Raw genomic sequence first — 15,237 nt, forward strand, 5'->3', positions numbered from 1 at the left:
ATTCCCAAGACAAATAAATTGAAAACTCACATAAATTACTTTTCATGCGGTGATTCATGAGGTAAATTTTACGATTCGCGGACTTACAAGCTCGCCAAAATACGAAAAGATAAGGTTTGTGGATTTAACTTGCTACATTAGTTTGCTAGTGTTGCTAACTAGCAGACTTAGTTTTGTAGCTGAATTAAATTTTCTCTTTGGATTAAAGCAAACGAAATTTAGTAATTTAGATGAACGTATGCTTCTTAGAATCATTGACAGCTACGGGATCGTGAACTGAGAGAACCTCTCTTCATGCTCTCATTGACATATAAAATTCAAAAGAAAACTATCAACACTATATTTGTCATGAAATGGGATTATTTTGTACGCAATTTGCTGTTAAAATGAAAATGTTGATAAATGCCGTCAAACATTTTGAAAGGACATGTATTCAAAATAATTGAAAAACATATGTAATTTTTTTGTCATCCTTCCGCCGCGTTGTACATATTGTTATATTATTGTAAGAAACACGTGACCAAACGCCATCTCTCTTCCATAAAACAAAACTACTTGCTTGTTTGCCGAGAATTCTGCCCAGTTGTTGTATAAACACTAGACTGGTTCATTTTTTGACTTTTAGCTCCGCCAGGCTCTACTGATTCCTTTTATGGCTCTTAGGAATTGTGCAAATTTTGGTACCGATCGGTTGTGTCTACGGACCCTCCAAAAATTTCAAAGTTTATATGGGAGTTTGTATGGAAAATCGGGTAACATTGAAAATAAATTCTTAAAAAATCACCTCATCAATCAATTAATTAGTACACTATATATTTCTAAAGGTATTCTTCTCCTGGACACATTCGAGGAACATTGCAAGTTTCTAAAAATTCGTTGAGAAAAGTTATTAACTAAAAAAGCAGTATGACTTCAAAACAATTGGAGTTTGTTAGTAACCATAGCAACCCTGTTTGAATAGCTACATCGTTATACAAGAGTAAACTGGACTTGCCACCCACCGCTCGCATATGGCAGATACAGCTATTCAGACAGGGTTGCTATGATTACTAATAAAATCCACTTGTTTTGAAGTCATACTGCTTTTTTAGTTAATAACTTTTCTCAACGAATTTTTAGAAACTTGCAATGTTCCTCGAATGTGTCCAGGAGAAGAATACCTTTAGAAATATATAGTGTACTAATTAATTGATTGATGAGGTGATTTTTTAAGAATTTATTTTCAATGTTACCCGATTTTCCATACAAACTCCCATATAAACTTTGAAATTTTTGGAGGGTCCGTAGACACAACCGATCGGTACCAAAATTTGCACAATTCCTAAGAGCCATAAAAGGAATCAGTAGAGCCTGGCGGAGCTAAAAGTCAAAAAATGAACCAGTCTAGTGTTTATACAACAACTGGGCAGAATTCTCGGCAAACAAGCAAGTAGTTTTGTTTTATGGAAGAGAGATGGCGTTTGGTCACGTGTTTCTTACAATAATATAACAATATGTACAACGCGGCGGAAGGATGACAAAAAAATTACATATGTTTTTCAATTATTTTGAATACATGTCCTTAATAACTTTTCTCAACGAATTTTCATAAACTTGAAATGTTCCCTGAATGTGTTGAGTAGAAGAATATCTTTAGAAATATATAGTATACTGATTAATTGATTGATGAGGTGATTTTTTAAGAATTTATTTTCAATGTTAACCGATTTTCCATACAAACTCCCATAGAAACTTTGAAATTTTTGGAGGGTCCGTAGACACAACCGATCGGTACCAATTACTAAGGGCCATAAAAGGAATCAGTAGAGCCTGGTGGAGCTAAAAGTCAAAAATTGAACCAGTCTAATAAACAGTCATAGTAATAGACTCGCGGATGTAAAAACCACAAAACTGGCAACTAGAAAAACAAGCATGTTAAACTGGCATCACCCAAAAATGTGCAAGCCCGAACGTGATCGACTGTATTCGATCATCTGGTTTTATCAAAATATTTTTTTCAAATGGTTCAATATATGAATCAAAAGAGAATCTATACGTTTGATACTGAGCAACAAGAAATTAAGAAAAGAAAAAAATATATAATTTCCGAAAAAAACACAATGTTGATGAAACAGAGCATAAGTAAAATGATGTTTATGCAGTTATAGTGAACCCAATGAATATCTTTCTAAATAACATTGTAAAATACTAATATGGACATGAAAAGTGATGCGTACTGTAAATAACAAAATACATTTTTTTAAATAAAATCGCAATACTTGTTCTGCTTGTTTGCATTGTATGGCGTCATGCTCGTTTGGCTCCAGATTTTGACAGTTCGTTTGGCTCGATAAAAGTACCTTCGCTGGTCTATTACTATGAGTGTCTATAAGTTGTTGCGGTGCATTGACTTATCCAGCTGCGTTGGTATTTTACCGTTTTGACGTTTGAATTGGGAGGAAAACAAATCGTTTACACGGAGAATCGGGAGGAAAACAAACCGCTTCTGGGCTTAAGGGAAGGGCGGTAGTATAAAAATACAAGATCTCAGTGTGCGTATTTTAAACGTCAGATATCTCAATTATGCCCCGTTGTTATGGTGCATTTTCCACCGCATATTTTTTATAAGTAATTTTGAATGATTGAATCGTATATTTCTCATGTTTTTGAATATTTTTCGAAGAGTTATGGTTGTGATTACAGAGGAAAATGTTTGCTAAACAATATCATTAATTCAATTCTCCCAATTAATGTTCCATAGTTAAGTTATGTTCATGTTTTACCCCATCTTTCTCTATCTTACATATGACTGATAATTTTAACCACTACTGAATAGCAAACATAGGATACCTCTTGCAAAATTATTCTACTAGCATATTTATAATATTGTTGATTGTGAACGCTATATATTTTCTATCTTTTCTCTTTTTCGTAATAGGTTTGCTGAAACTCAGTTTCTGTCGAGATATACAAGAGCATAAATTATCTAATCTAAACCAAACACGTATAAAAGCAATTCCATCAATATCCGTAAGTGCGTTGTGCTTCCAATTTCGTCGTAGGAGAGTGGAAACCCCTACAAGTGAAGTATTATTTTTACATCAATTTCAACGAACTTCCCTTCGTGGTACCGGAATGGGTGTTCTGATGGTAGAAGGTGATTTCGTAATTCTATGTCTGCGATATAAGTGAAGGCAAGTGGATTTATAGTGAGTTTCCAAGTGAAAAAGATAATCGGTGCTTTGTATCAGCAATAGTGCGAATCTTTAGTCGGAGTACCACATCGAAAAATAAAGTGCTTGAAAGCGTCGTAAAAAAAAGTTAATCAAACATAAAAATACCAGTGAAAAAAGTTAGTAAGTCGGTGAGTGAGCATAAGAAAGGAGCACTACGGCAATAATATTGTCCCATTAGGATGCCATTCGGTCGTAAATCGCCACTGGAGGCTCTGGCCATGCCAGGAGCCATTATCGCCTACAAGTACAGCCAATACCGGCAGCGCCGTCGTGAGGCTGCCAACCGACGGGTCACCGAACGGGAGCTGACAGCGTTGCATAACAAAATTGTAAGTTTACGTAGTGGTATTAGCGTAGGACTGTACTTTTGTTTGGCGGGAGAGGGTAATCTGTATGGGACTGCGACGGCTACATCGACACGTACCGAATTCATAAAGATGATTTGCATTAATCGATCTTACAGCGGCTGTTTTTCGAGTGTTATGTAAACTCGTATTGCTTTGATATGACGATAGACTGTTATGTATAGAGTAGAATAATGGGGTTGCGTCTACTTCATTACAATCGATTTCATGGAGACGCGTGGTTATCTTGAAAGTGGAATTGCAAATTTTCTTACTCAAACTCAAAAATGTAGAGTAATGTAGACAGAAATGTTTTTTTTTTGTTTTTTTGTGTTTATTAAAATTGTAGGGAGAGGTGGATCATTGAACTTTTCTTCTTCAAAAATGCACATACATGCAGTTGAATGTAGATATGGGGGCTTTTGGGGTCGCTAATCACTAATCTGTTTCCCGATTAGAGAAATTCAAAATGGCGTATTTAAAATGAAGGGCAAAATTGCAAAAGGGATTCGTAACGGTAGACCACAACGAGTAAAAAAAGCTGCGATTCGTCAAAAATATAGATCTGGAGGGTAATGAGCCTATTTTAACCCTGTTTCTACTATAACCATATGCATTGAAAGTCGCTGGTATGAGCTGATTCTGCCATCTTCGTTCAACATAATGGTTCAAATGGTAAGCGAAGTCACTCGATTCGCGTCCTGTGCATTCAAACACGACCATTTTACTGTTTGCAGAGTAGCTTTATCTTTATATTGGTTGTTGATGCTTATTTGGGCGCATTCCATCGTTTGTAGACTGAGTCATTAATGAAATAGTGCCGTATTTTTCCTAATAGGTCAAAATAGACTCTTTACCCTAAATAACAATATTAAAACAAGAAATATTAAGAATAAGTCGTCAAGATTTTTATATATCATAGATATACTTTATTTTATATATTTCATAAATATACTTTAGTAATGCCGTTTACTGAAATGGCTCACTTTTGTCCACAAATAGTGGCTTACTTGCAAGCCTCGTTTTCGCATAGGCATTTCACGTCGAAACAATGTAAATAATAAGCAGTAATCACCTTGCATTTGTAAACTATCAAATTGATGCGATGAGAATGGGATGATAAATTGCATTAATGCAAGCAAGCTTATAAACCTTTTAGGGGGACATTACAGCACGAAATCCGGAACAATGCGAACATTTCGTTACGAGAACGGAGCAAAAAACTCATGCGACCTTGACAAAGGATTATAGCTGTCCCTCACAACAGCACGCAGACTCAAGGTTTAACTGAAGGATTTATGGCATGGTTCGATGCTCATCGGTATACAATCATTGTTGGCAATATTGTACAGGTGAAATGCGTGATTGTTGTTTCTATTTTAGGATTTATTCAACTTCGCACCGACTGGAACTGCGTCACATTCGGTCTGCAAAGCAGTCGAGCTTTCTTTGCCCCTTTAGGCAAACAACGCAATTGAGCAATGCCGTTAAGATTCGGCAGTCAGTGGAACGCTCATTACCATATAAATAATAGCCCTTGATGATGGTTTTGATCAATATGCCGAACACCAAAACGTTATGAGACATTTGATGCTTGACTTCTTCGACTGTTCGCTTCCGCTAAGAAAAAATTCATTCAAGGATGGGATTTTGTGTAGTACAGTAGGATTCCGTTTTTGGCAACAATTTTATTTTTTCAGTTGCCAAAACCGGAGCCGTGCCAAAAATGGAACCTTGGATTCTCAATTTACGACTTCAAAAATGATTCTAGGATTTTTAATCATGTGTGAAATGGAATGAGATGAAAGAAAAAAAAGGAAACGCAATTTTATTCATGTTTTTATCAAATTCAGTCGTAGCACAGTGATCACCTTCCATACAAAAGTCGGACAAAACCTCAAAAGGGGTCCGAATTTGATGAAAACTTCACATTGGGGTAATTTTACTTCGCTGAATTCATATTCGTTATTTTTTTACCTCAAAATTTTGGCACCATCATAGATTTGAAAATTCATTTACGAATAGAAAGTGCACTATATCTGAAAATTCATTTAAGAAAAATTGGTTTAGTGAATTTTTAGCAGAAACACATTTTTTCAATTGTTGATAACGCTAAGAGACATTTATAAATTATATTGCGAACCATGGGAAATCAAACGTTACCATGCGTCTCCTTCAGACATATCATGAAAAATCACCTTTATTCACATCTCGGGGCAGAAAGGGGCAAAACAAGACATTTAGTTCCGAAAAGTACACTAATATTTCAAGAGTCAAGCGATTTTTCCGAACTGTTTCGAAAAAAGGTACATCCTCTTTGAACCGATAATTTCAATTTAATGCACGATTTATTATTTGTTCTTCAGAAAGAGTGACTGAGAAGAAAGTTTTGTATCGACTAAATTGAATGGCAAATATAAGTCCAGCGAATAACCTTACTAATGAAATCAGTTCGACCCTAATCGGACTCTTAACAAAAACGATATATTCATTTGAATAACATAAGTTTGGACACAGTTTTTTTTTCCAAAAATTGATCATCTATTTTACATTTGAAGGTCTGTAAAAAATCTATCTTTTGGCCTCAAGACTTAATATTTTGAGAAGACTCTCTATTCAACCTGTTTACAAACAGAGAAACATGTTGAAAAATCCAAAATAAAATTTTGAAGTTTTGTACGGCTAGGCGACACTGTGCGTCGTCCAGTATAATTCTCATAGTAGTGTTGATTCCGCTACTGGGGCTGTTATCTCTTATTTCTGAAAATTAATGAACAATTTTTCAAGAGCCACCCTATCCCAAATCTTTAAAAAAAATCATAACAAATTAATTATTATATATAGCCTTGTTTATTCAGCAAACTTGCTTCAATCTATTTGTTTAATTATATTGTAGGGCATTGCTCAAGTAAACTTCACACATCTAAACAGTCGATACTTTGAACACCCTAACCACAAGAACCACCCTAATTCCATTAATTCTAGTCTTATTATGTAGTGTAGCGCATTCCTCTGTACTTGACTCTTAAAGTGCACAGGCACTGAGTCTTACTATAAAAATTGATTCCGTCAGACACTAGTTACTGTTATCAGTTATATTATACATAAATAGTACATTTCTATACTAATTGTAATCATTAAATACGACACGTATAGTGTAAAATATAGTTAACCCTTAAATGCATAACGCTGTTTTAAAACAACATTGCGAAAAACATCTCAAAATTATCACAGTAATGTATTGAAACTATGAGACAATTTTAACCTAATTTGAAAAAAAAAATGATTTCCGCCTTTGAGGGTTAATATGAATCCCATGTTTGGAAATAAAGTCAAATGTGATGTCAATTGATACCAAAAAAATATCTACTGCACATTTTTCAAAGACTTATTATGTACAACAAGAATGTTGCCAAAAACGGAACGTGCCAAAAACGGAATCTTACTGTACTTGAAATATCATTGCCCAAACAGTGTCCCTGTAAGGGAGGATTATCATATATACGGTCAAAATTATACTGAATATTTGCATGTGGTTAAAAAAATCCATGTTTAAGGCTTAAACTTTTTTCAATTTGCAAGACTACAATAAGATAAATTTTTTTCGTCGTAATATTTTCGTTTATTTGGGAGATATTAACGCGAGAAGTCGACATGTTAACGATAAAAAGGATGCGCGATAAACTGCTTGTCGTTGAAATGAGTGCATATTTCAACCTCTGGTCAAGTTTAACCGTGTTTTCTCAAAAATTAACGAAAGTTTACTGTTTCGCAAAGTAGACCCAAAGGAGTAAAAAAATATAGGTTAGACATTCTATTCAAGCTGTTGGTGTGGTCTAAAGAACATTTTCGAATTTCCGATATCCCACGTTACAAATAATTTTTTTTTTCCATGACTACACAATTAAAAATAAGCATTAATCCATTTTCGTCTCAAATTTTCGAGCAATATTATCAAATTTAAATTAGACTACGATAAAAAAATGTTCTTCGAAGCAAAATCTTGAAAATATGGATTTTATTTACCTTTTCATCTACGGTATTTTAGTTATTTTCAGTTCGTGCCATAATCATGAACAAGTTTTATTAAATGAAAGGCATGAGATTTTTTTTTTGGGATCGTCATTCATTGTTTAATATTAGAGGATATATACATATGGAAAAAATCAGCTTAGTGCAAAAAATGATATAAAACTATTCGTCTGTGGTTGCCATTTTCGGAGCCTTGACAATATGCACTATGACCTGACCTGAAAGCTCTGGAATCATCACGCTGACGCCGGAAAATTTCCATGAAATTCAGTCGCCATGTATTCCATAAAGAGGTTTCAGTTTGTAGATTTAATTCAATTGTGCATTGTGAATCCACGTTGCTTCAGAATATATGTAATCTTACAGTTAACACAATATTTACAAAAATTAATTTCGGATTCTTAGGCTTTTATGGGCAGTATATTAAGGTATCAATGATGTTTGTAGAATTGTTGTGAGATTCCTTCAAATCATAGCAATGCAAAATTTGATCGATTTACATATTTTATCACTTTTGCAATTCTTCGAATTTAACGAGCCAAATGCCAAACGATAAATTCGTGCTCTTCAATCTAACTGCACAACATTTACACACCAAAAAAATATGAATTTTATCGTTGACGTAATTGCAAACATGACACAATTCAACAAACCGTAATTTACGAAATGACAGAACATTACCGTGTTCCATTTAATTTTACATGAAACATATACTTTACATGCGCAATGACTTAAAATTACACTTCCTACCATTCAGAACAAACGCTGTATGTGGAGTAAAATTACATGATTTACGAAATTAAACGTCATGTAAAATTAAAATCAAACGTAAAACTAAGTCATTTTTGATGCTCGTATATGTCATGGTCAGGACGCGTAAATTTATACTATTTTTTCTAGGTGTGTACATAAGGGATGGCTTGCCATACGTTAATTCACTGGTTAATCGAACATGCCTGCATTAGAACAGAACGGTTTCGCTTGTTCTACGGTATATACTATAAACACGCATAGAACGGACGAAATTGTCCAGGAATTACTTATTCCAATGCAGCTAATGCTTGCTGAGTGCTCCAATTCACCAAGCATTTGGCACACGTTCGATATTGCCCAGTTTGCAAAGATTTACCGATCTAGGAAGGAATGCAAATAAAAGCATTTCCAAATATATGGATCTAGATACGACGCCAAAGTGAAGGAAGGACACAAGGCATACAGATTATAAATGTTTACAGGCTTTAATATTTGTCCAACGTGGTACTTTTTACGTAATTCTTTAAAATATAAATAGCAAACAGTTTCATTGATAATTTATAAATATTTATGTATCTCCCGTGGCTGATAAGCATGCATATCTCCGAAGCTATACAAATATGTTTACTAAAAGTTTGGTTTTGTAACCCTTTCGTTTCAATCTGTTCAGAAATGTCAATTAGTGACAAATTGAAAAAATATTTGTGATATTTTAATTGAATTTTAAACCATGCCCAACAAACAGTTTATCGCGAGGCAAAAAAAACTAGGCGCGAAAACCACAACCAAAACGATAAACCGGTGAACGGGTTGCCATCAATAAATAATATCAATAATGAAACTGATCCCGTGCTAGATACGGCATCCTTTTGCTGCAGATCGGTCGCATTGCGAAGCTCAATCGGTACCCAGCGCACGTATGTTACCGAGAACCTCATGATTAAAATGTGGTTCTATCTGCAATATTCTCAGTTTACGTGTAAAATGAATAAGCGTTCAATTCGTTTCGACAAAATAAAGAAAAACTTCTTGTCAGCCCGATGGGGAATATATATATATATCAACGCAATGAAAAAGTTACTTACAGGGTCCGGCACTCGAAGTGTAACCAATTCAGAAGGTCATAAATTCGGTTTGGAATATTATTTTCATTTACATCAAAGTACAGAATGTGTGAAAATAAACAAAAAATCAGAATCAAATCACTTTTGCTCGCTATAATCACCTTTTACCTTAGTCATGGCCTTGCGAGGTTAAAAACGAATTGGAAGCTGCACGAATGTGACTTGCCGGTATTTTGGCCCACTCCCGGACTATGGCTTTCTTAGTGTCTCTTAGTGAGACTGGTGTATTTTCACTTCGGACAGTACCGTCTTTACGCATGGGCTCACTGGACCTGGACCAGGGGACTTTTGGGGGCCCCGCGCTGATGATGGATATAAATCCATACTAACGTCTGTATTCGAAAAGGTAACTCGATTATTTGTATCTTTTAGAGTATATTGGTATTGTTTTATCAATTCCCATTTCGATTAAAATTTAAATTTATTTGAGCAAAAACAATTATATATTTTGGACTACTCGTATACAAAGTTCGGAAGAAATCGAACTGTAGCGACAAACAGAACACGATGTCCAATAAATCTATGTCTGGCAAGAATTCTGCGCATGTGACAAAATTCAGGTCTTCACTACATTTTTTTTTTTATTGAGTTATATTTCAATTAAATATTTACATTTCACAATTCTTTCAGCAAGCAACTACATATCTATACCTAGCAAATATTTAGATACGCTCTAAAATTAACTTTTACTAATTCCTTCATATTCCACCTAAACTCTCTTATGCTCCTCTGGAAAACGTACAGACTCAGACAGGGAAATTTGCCCGTGCAGTAAGCGACGTAATGAACCGCTAACCACACCACTGTCTTTTGGAGAGGACAGTCATCGTCAATTCTCCAAGATAAAATGTCTTCAATTGCTATCACTTGAATGCCGTACCTATTCCGTATAATTTTCAAAACCCACTCGCGAACTTCTTTTCCTGCACTACAAGTTCGAATCCTATGGCAATTAGTGTCAATTTCTCCACATATCTCGCAGAGGCCCATTCGGAACCGCAAAAGAACAAATCTACAACAGAAAATCATCCTAAATTCTGCTTTTTGAGGTCTCGCGAAGGTCCTGCACTGTTATGGCCGGATTTGGCCTACTCCACTATGTCCGGACTATTTTAGACTGGCACGGAACAAATAATGTTGTTTTTTAACTAAAAGCAGTCAACCTTCAAGCATTTACACAGTCGAGAAAAATTGAGCTTTCTTGGAACCTATGAATACCAACTGTTTGAAAGTAAATTTGAACTCTATAAAGCTACAAAAAAGTAGCGACCCTATTATTTTTGTCACTAGCACCAGTTCAGGTGAAACGATGAAGGCGAAGTCAAATTGGGAGCCATTTCCCTTACAAAGAAATCCTGAGTTTTTCGTCTTAGGAAATCCCACACTGCGGTAAACAGCAGTTCGGCTTATTATTTAACCTCCGGCAATGCTTTACTTAAGTAGGTAAATTGTTAACATTATTCAAAATGTACTATTTAATTCATTTGCTACGCCTTCCCGAGCCGATTATAATAAATGAGTGTACAAAACGTCAATTAAATTCCATAATAAAAACCCACCTCAAAAAAATAAAATTCGGACGAAATGGTATAAATAATTGCAAAGAATCGTTATATCTATTCCTACTGCGAGGATGAAACAGTAAATCTCAAGGCGATATTTGCGCTTAGAACCAACATCATATCGACTGATTTAAAGGGTGGCGAGATTCGGTGAATTGGAATAGGATGTCGACTCTACGCAGTTTCATCACATCAGGAATGTTGTGGTCCCTTAATCAAGAAATTCCAAATAAGTCTATACGGGACCGTGTTACTGCGTACTATTGTATTTCCCGTAGTTCATTAACTAGCAAACTATATTTGACACTGTTTGCATTTTAAGACTAAACGTTTACATTGAGATTTAGATGGTCGTCATACGCTGATAAGAAAAAAATTCAACACGTTAAACCCGACATGGTCAAACCGTATACTTGAATGAACCCTTGACAAATGTATTACCAACTACAGTTAGCCTAGTTTGAAGTAAAACACAGCATTTATGGTAATTAGAACATTCTTTAGCTTCAGTGCTATGAAAAGAACTCCGAAAAATTTAATGGCAATCAAACAAGCAACGGTCGAAATCAACAACAAATAATTGTTTCTATATTTTGCGAACATTGTGAGACTTTTTACACATAAGGAACTTCGCGCTTAGTTTACGAAAACCACCTTAAACACATAATGCAATACGAAGATTTTTTTTCTAGTCTAGGCAACGTTCAAATGGTAGACGGAAAAAAACTTAATTCGTCATTCCTCTTAGGCCGGGGCGCTCTTCAATGAATTTGCAATTGCATTACATACAATGATCAACCAGCACCAGCGTTGCCAACATTTTTTTTTTAAATTGAACCTTTCTTGAAAAAAAAGCTGAAAAAAACTGGATGCTCGAAAAAAACCTACTTTAACTTTGTAATGTTTAAGTCAACGTAATTTTTAGTAAACACGTATGTTCCATACCTCCTTATACTGAATATTTCAGTCAGTTTTTTGATATTGTTGTCTAAATTAAAAAAATAATAAAACATTTGAATTTGATTGTAATTGTAATAGTTAGTCGATTTATACTGTTTTAAAGGTTTCAATCTACACACCAAAAAGTTACATTACCGTGTTCCATTTAATTTCACATGAAACACATACTTCACATGCGCAATGACTTAAAATTACACTTCCTACCATTCAGAACAAACGCTGTATGTGGAGTAAAATTACATGATTTACGAAATTAAACGTCATGTAAAATTAAAATCAAACGTAAAACTAAGTCATTTTTGATGCTCGTATATGTTATGGTCAGAAGACGTAAATTTACACTATTTTTTCTAGGTGTGTACACATCCACAAAATCCTAAATTTATGACTATTTGCTAAACTTGAGGATGCGCTTAAACCTTTCTTTAAATACCACTATAGCAACTAGCTGAGAATTCAACAAAAGGTCACCTCAAATTTCAAAAAAAAAATCTCAAATTTCAAAAAACTGGAAGATTTTTCCAATTGTCTGTTTGACTGGATGCTGTAAAAATAACTGGAAGAATCCAGTTTAAACTGGAAGGTTGACATCGCTGGCCAGCATACATCGCAGAAAAAAGCAGAACGGAGTTCAATGAATGGATTGCAAGTGTGCGCGTGCGAAGGGGTTGAGTGCGAGAGACCCCGCTCTCTTGCTCTTTAAATTATGTGTGTCGGGCTCAGATAAATTCATCATTTGGTTAATTTTCTTTTGGCAAGCGGTAGTGCGATTGCCGATGACAATTTGATTAGCACTGGTCATTGTGTTGTGTGAATAAGATGATGTTGGCTTATTGGATACTGATATATTATGATTCTGCCGTTGATTTGATACTCGGGGCAAACTGGGACAACATTTTACATATCATCTATGTATATGCTGCTATAAACACAGCTTAATTATATACCTACTGCATGTATGACGGGATTTGTACATTCACATTAAGATTTTATTTTATGTTCAGCTAAATGATCTTACTTATTTCGCAGTTCAACTAGTGAAATGCTCCATTAAAAGTAATGTCCTGGCACTACATTCGTTGTTGGTTATTATCATACACGACAATTGCAGGGTTATTTCGAAAACTACACACTAAGAAACCTGCTTGGTGAAGGTTTGAACATATTATGTATAGGGCATTCGCCTTAACTCTCTAATGTGACATTCCACGCGCAAATGCCCTTCTGCTGGCTCTTAACTGTAGAGTGAGTACAATTTACAGTAAGTCCAAAACCTATTTGTTATCCGAATTGGCCCTTAATTTACTTTATTTGTACATGCCATACTTTAAAGTGGCTTATTTTTGAAAATATTCAGCAAGACGAACTCATTTTGATCCCACTATACATATGTGTAATGAAATATTCAATAATCAGGGCCGGTGGGTAATGTGGGTAGTGAAGGTAGTACTATCTATCACTTGAAAATAATCGAGTTGGTAATTACCCACTTGAAACTTTGAAACAAACCTAGCATTTGAATTTCGCCACGCATGTGTCTCGGGTGCACGTTTGAAATTTTCGAGGTATGACCAAGATTCCATTTGCACAAACACGCCGCAAGTGATTTATGTGAATGTAATGCAAGTGTATGTAGGGGTAGATGGGGTAAAACATACCCCTAAGAAAATATAATCATAACTTAGCTATGCATCATCAATTGGGAGAATTTAATTAATGATATAATTTAGCCAACATTTAAAAAAACGTAAAACGCACCTTTGCGGGGTAAAATACACCACAACAACGGGGCACAACATAACATAACAAATATTGAAATAGTTGATTTTAATGCAGAAGATAGCAAAACTTACAGCATTCAAATTAACAGCCTAAGTGTATTCTACTTCACTTCGGTTATGTCTCTGACATTACCTATCTATCTTTTATCTATAAAGCGTGCGCTCAATTTTGGCACATTAAAAGTTGCAGTTTTGGAATTTTTTGAAATTATTTGAAATAAGAAAATCTCTCGTAGGATATTTACAAACTTCATCCATGCTAATAGCTAGTCGAATAAATAAATTATAACATGGCATCAACAATTTTAGCTTATGTAAACTATGGTCACTCAAAACAGTTGACAAAAAATTTTCATCACAAGTGTACGCTCAATTTTGGGATTCACTGTATGCTCTTTTGGCGAAACTATTCATGTTCTATGGGATGTTCTTTTAGTTTCATTTATTACAATTAAAACAAAACTCGTTCTCTTCCAATATTTGTACCAATAAATTGTAAGATCCTACTTAAACCTATAGCTAGTTAGACTACCACAAGGGAAACTATTTACACTTATCGATCACATCACAATCGGCTCAATCCACAGGCAGATTCTTTCCGAAGGGCGGTTCCGGATTCGTGCTCAGGTAGAACTTCCCTCGTAAACTCTTGTCGATGTCCATTCCCATGAACACCTCTTTGGTCATAGTGCAATTGCTAACTTCCTCGCCGGGGGTGTCATCACTGTTTTCGCAGCGATCGCATAGGAAGCTCTTAGGCCTTGACAAGGATTCGGCAAAATATTGCCAGGCACGAGCGTGACTACAGCCGATAATTACTCCCAGCCAGCGGTTCTTCGAAAGCTCTTGCTGAGCGCATCCCGGTTGCAGAGGGACCCCTCCGTTGGGGTAAAAGTCAACATGACCCAGCGGCCATGGATAGCCTAGCAGTCCCCCATCCGTATGAATGACGTCCACGAACTCGGCATCCTTGGGGCTGAGCCGCTGTGAGGCACGTTCAAACACGTATAGCGGGAAGGCGGGATCAAGTCCTGGAAACATAAAAATGAATAAATTTTGATACTGTTCTGCATTTAACAACCATATAATTGTGACTTCAATGCTTTCGATACATAGGGTAAAATTTGTCTACGTCTGTTCAACTAATTTGATTTATAGCATACTCAATAAGTGAACCAACGATAAATCATTCTCAAGTTTTATCGTTTTTGAAGGTGTCAAAGACAACGACGAAAAACTTTTCTGCCTTCCAGCATAAATATCATTTCGGGCTTCTCTTCGCCCTTGTGCTTTCCATCCGCTGTTGAGACTATTTCACAAGCATGCTACTATTTTGCTTCAGCTGATGAAAACCCTTGAGCGACCAACCATAGAGTAAAATTTACACACATCTTGATATATTTGAAACATTGCTTCGCGTCCTCTCGAGGAATGGGTTGTTATCATATTCCGAACACAATCATTAT

The 15,237-nt window shown here is 35.4% G+C and overlaps 2 protein-coding genes across 9 annotated transcripts in view; one reads left to right on the plus strand and one right to left on the minus strand.

Moving 5' to 3' along the window:
• The window catches only part of LOC131693086 (dual specificity protein kinase pyk3), a 202,085-nt gene that overhangs the window by 44,649 nt on the left and 142,199 nt on the right, over positions 1-15,237 (plus strand). The window contains exon 2 of the mRNA XM_058980615.1: positions 2,918-3,544. Within this exon, the coding sequence (XP_058836598.1) occupies positions 3,395-3,544 (150 nt within the window). The 5' untranslated portion in view covers positions 2,918-3,394. The remainder of the gene's footprint in view (positions 1-2,917; positions 3,545-15,237) is intronic.
• Positions 13,965-15,237, minus strand: part of LOC131693087 (phospholipase A1) — a 96,574-nt gene continuing 95,301 nt past the window's right edge. For all 8 annotated transcript variants that reach the window (XM_058980622.1, XM_058980621.1, XM_058980623.1 and 5 more), the window contains exon 6: positions 13,965-14,802. In XM_058980622.1, the coding sequence (XP_058836605.1) occupies positions 14,348-14,802 (455 nt within the window). In that variant the 3' untranslated portion in view covers positions 13,965-14,347. The remainder of the gene's footprint in view (positions 14,803-15,237) is intronic.

Source organism: Topomyia yanbarensis, chromosome 3 (assembly GCF_030247195.1).
Source record: "Topomyia yanbarensis strain Yona2022 chromosome 3, ASM3024719v1, whole genome shotgun sequence".
Taxonomy (NCBI): domain Eukaryota; kingdom Metazoa; phylum Arthropoda; class Insecta; order Diptera; family Culicidae; genus Topomyia; species Topomyia yanbarensis.